The following is a 3,389-nucleotide window of genomic DNA, read 5'->3' as shown; positions in this document are numbered from 1 at the left end:
AAACTAGTGGGAGCAGCGTTCCAGGGCTCTAGGGAGAGAGAAGAGGTGGGGTGGAAAGGCCCGAGGCTCTCCAGAAACTGCAAGTCAATGCATCTGGCCATGGCGCAGGTCCTCGGGGCAGGTGCCGGCCGGTGGGCAGTTAGGCAGGGCCGCCAGGCAGGGCCCGCGCCACGGGGAGGAGGTCGCGGCTCTTCCTGCGCTGGGAGCCGCGGAGGGTTGTAGGCAGAGGGAGGATGCTTTGTGACGGGTTTTATTGGGGTCCCTCTGGCTGCGTGTAGAAGAAACCGTGGGTGGGCTGGGAGCCGGAGAGCGGGGGGCGGGTGGCAGGGGCACACGGCTAGGCTGGAGGGACATTTAGCGCCTGGCACTGATGGTGGTGACAGCTTGGATGTAACCAAGGTGGCCCAGGAGCCCCTAGAGCCCTCCGTGGGGACAGCTCTGTGCCCACCCAGGGCCTCTGCTTCCTGCAAGCTCCCTCAGGCGTGGCCTCAGTACTCCTATGACACCCTGTGTGACTTCTGGGTATTTCTTGGCCTCTCTGGGCCTGGTTCTGGGCCTCACCAAGAGCATGAGGGGTTGCCCTAGAAGACCCCACTCGCGGCCCCTGTCCTTCCCTGGGAAAGTTGGGGCAAGGAGACCACAGCCTCTGCCTACGAGAGGGGCCCTTGGGATCTGATCCTCCTGGCTCCAGCCTTGGAGTCTGAGCCCCCAGCGTGGGCTAAGGCTGCCCGGGGCCTTGGGGACAAACAGCCTCTCAGCAGGAAGGTGTGCTGGTCAAGAGGGCAGGGCCTGGAGGGGGGCTGCTTCGAGTCCTAGCTCTGTCCCTTCCTGCGGTGCAGCCTGGGGCACGTGGGCTTGCCTCTCTGGTGTGAGGCTGAACCACTGGGGCAGGGACGTGGACGAGGGCACGGGACTCAGGGTCACCGGGCCACCAAACACTGCCTGCGGCAGGCTGGCTTTCCCCGGACACCCATCGCCACTGCATGGGTGCTGTGTTTGGCCGCGCCCAGGCTTGGTGGGAGCTGCTTTGCAAGACCCTGGGGGCAGCTGCTCCTGCCTGTGATCCCAGCACTCGAGAGGCTGAGGAGGAGCATCACCACGAGTTCAAGGCCAGCCTGGGCTACATAGTGAGTTTGAAGCCAGCCTGCGCTGCACAGTGGGACCCTGTCTCCAAACCAAAACAAAGCCGAACCCTATGGAGGCTCCCAGGAAGCTTCCGTATGTGTGGGCTGTGTCACTGAGTATTTGTACTGCACCCTAAACTGAGGGGTTCATAAAACACACCCATAAACCCACGACAGTATTACAGTGCAGTGCATCCGATGCAATAGACATCGTTTATGTAACAGATGACAGAACTATACTTATTATACACAATAATATTTCTGTAACAGCCAAACACTGCCAGGTAGGAGAGGGCAGTGAGCGGAGTGGCGGGTGTGGCGCTGGCCGGTGTCCCCTCTGGCCTAGGATGAGCCTCACGTGGCAGCCGGGCCGGCCCCGATGCTGTGGGGTGTTTGGGCTGTGGCGGTGGCGGCAGCTGGTGTCACAGCTGGGCCGGGGCGGGAGTGCAGCCTCTCACCAGCACCGGCCGGGGCCCCTCCTTCTGGTGCAGCCGCAATGTGGGACGCACATGGCCACCAACACCTGCTTCACATGGGCGTCATGGGAAGGCGGCAGCAGAAACACGAATCCGGGGCAAAGCCTTGGAAGGGTCCCGGGAACCCACAGGGGTCCTTGGGCCACACTTGGAGAGCCGCTGTGCTCCCCCAGCGGGAAACACCCCATCCCACCAAAGCTGCTGCTGACCCTCCAGGAGTGATGGGCCAGGTGATGACACAGCACAGGCTGGATTCCATCTCTGCCACTGCCTGCCTGTGTCCTTCGGCAGGTCCCTTAGCTTCCTTGTGCCTTGATTTTCCCATCTGTAAAATGGGGATAGCAAGACTCACTGTGGGCTGGGTGGAGCACAGTGTGAAATCAGAGGGTCTAGTCACAGCAGTGCTTCATCCTCTCATGCTCCTTCCTGCCACAGGGCCTTTGCAGAGGCTGCCGTGCCTGTTGAAACCTCTTCCCACCAGGCAGCGCCAGCGACTCCTCCTCACTCTCAGCTCAAGTGCTGCCTTCCATGACCTCTCTAAATGGCCCACAGTCATCGGAGGATCCAGGGAGGATGAAGTGTTTCCTGAAGGCTGCGAGCCCAACTGCTCCTTTGCCCTTTGCCATGGCAGCTGGCTGACAGAATGTTAGTCACCGGGTCTGGACTTTGTGGGCACCTTGGTTTTTCCCCTCGAAAGGAAAAGCTGGCTTTGTGTCCCCCACTGTGCTCTCTCAGATGCCCCTCTGTCCCAGAGTCCTGCTGCCACTCTCCCTCCAGGGGACGCCTCGCCCCACCCCCAAGCCAGCCTCATGCTCAGCTGCACCATCACTCCCTATTCAGCACCCCACCCCTGCCCCCCAGGCAGTGAGTCCTCAAAGGCCCAGACTCCTCCTCCATCTCTCTGCTGCTTTAGGACCAGCGCTGCGCCCAGCCCAGTAAGTGTCCAGTACCTATTTGCTGAAATGACACAAACAGAAACGTTTGTGATGGGTTCCTGTCATTAATCAGGTTGGATCAGTTAGCTTTGGCCAAAAGTAATAGAAACTCAGTTTACAATGACTTACAGGATAAAGGGAATTTATTGGCACACATAAACAGAATGCTAGCAGAAGGATGAGCTTCAGGCGTGGCTTGATCCAGGCTCTCACACCTTTCCTCTTTTCTGTTTACCCAACTCTGCAGACTTCTTGGTTCTAAATTTGTTTCCCCTCTGGCTGGTTTTCTTCACAGTGTTAAAACACGTAGAGCGATTCTAGCCTCATTCTGTTCACATGAGGAAAATCCCTTAGAATGTGCACCTACCGCACCAGAACCTTCTGTCAACGGAAGGAGATGACCGATCTCTGCTCTCTGCTTGGATTCTTCTGACCAATTCTCAAGGGCCCAAAGTATTTACCGAATTTTTTTAAGTGTTTGTTTTTCTGATTTTGACAACAATACATGCTTGTTGGAAAACTATTTAAGTAATGCAAGGAAGCATTTAAAATAGTGGTTCTCAACCGAGGGTGGTTTTCTTCCCAAGAGACCTGTGGTGACAACTGGAGACATTTTTGGTTGCTGAGAGCGGGGGATGGGGTGTGCCTGGTATCTAGTGGGCAGAGGCGGGATGCAGCTGAATACCCGACAGCGCCCAGAACAATCCCCACAACAGAAAACCGTCTCACCCCAAACGCCAGTAGGGCCAGGGATGAGAAACCTGGATGAGTAGAGATGTCAGCGACCCAAGCTCCTCCCACCGAGAAATAAACCCTTGGTGCTTCCGGTAAGAAAGCTCTCTGGGTGCGCATGC

At 57.6% G+C, this 3,389-nt stretch overlaps 1 protein-coding gene across 5 annotated transcripts; it reads left to right on the top strand.

Moving 5' to 3' along the window:
* Positions 1-338: 338 nt before the first annotated feature.
* LOC106149392 lies at positions 339-3,058 on the top strand. Of its 5 annotated transcripts, XM_013518231.1 has the most exons (4): positions 339-1,127; positions 1,616-2,245; positions 2,336-2,535; positions 2,831-3,058. In XM_013518231.1, the coding sequence occupies exons 2-4, from the start codon at positions 1,621-1,623 to the stop codon at positions 2,834-2,836; spliced, it is 831 nt and encodes a 276-aa protein (XP_013373685.1). In that variant the 5' UTR covers positions 339-1,127; positions 1,616-1,620; the 3' UTR covers positions 2,837-3,058. The 5 variants fall into 5 exon arrangements, with proteins under 5 accessions (XP_013373685.1, XP_013373683.1, XP_013373686.1 ...); XM_013518229.1 differs by having other exon boundaries at positions 1,114-2,245; positions 2,466-2,535; XM_013518232.1 differs by having other exon boundaries at positions 1,114-2,245; positions 2,462-2,535.
* The last annotated feature ends 331 nt before the right edge of the window (positions 3,059-3,389 follow it).

Source organism: Chinchilla lanigera, unplaced genomic scaffold (genome assembly GCF_000276665.1).
Source record: "Chinchilla lanigera isolate Chin_1 unplaced genomic scaffold, ChiLan1.0 scaffold00044, whole genome shotgun sequence".
Classification (NCBI taxonomy): Eukaryota; Metazoa; Chordata; class Mammalia; order Rodentia; family Chinchillidae; genus Chinchilla; species Chinchilla lanigera.
The sequence above is the reverse complement of the archived record's forward strand: the minus strand, read 5'-3'. Positions and strand labels throughout refer to the sequence as shown.

Bases quoted from the DNA above. Each gene is read 5' to 3' on its own strand.
- LOC106149392 (XM_013518228.1), top strand. From the start codon at position 1,504: ATGCTGTGGGGTGTTTGGGCTGTGGCGGTGGCGGCAGCTGGTGTCACA. The intron at 2,246-2,335 runs GTTAGTCACCGG...GTGCTCTCTCAG, and splicing joins TGGCAGCTGGCTGACAGAAT to ATGCCCCTCTGTCCCAGAGT.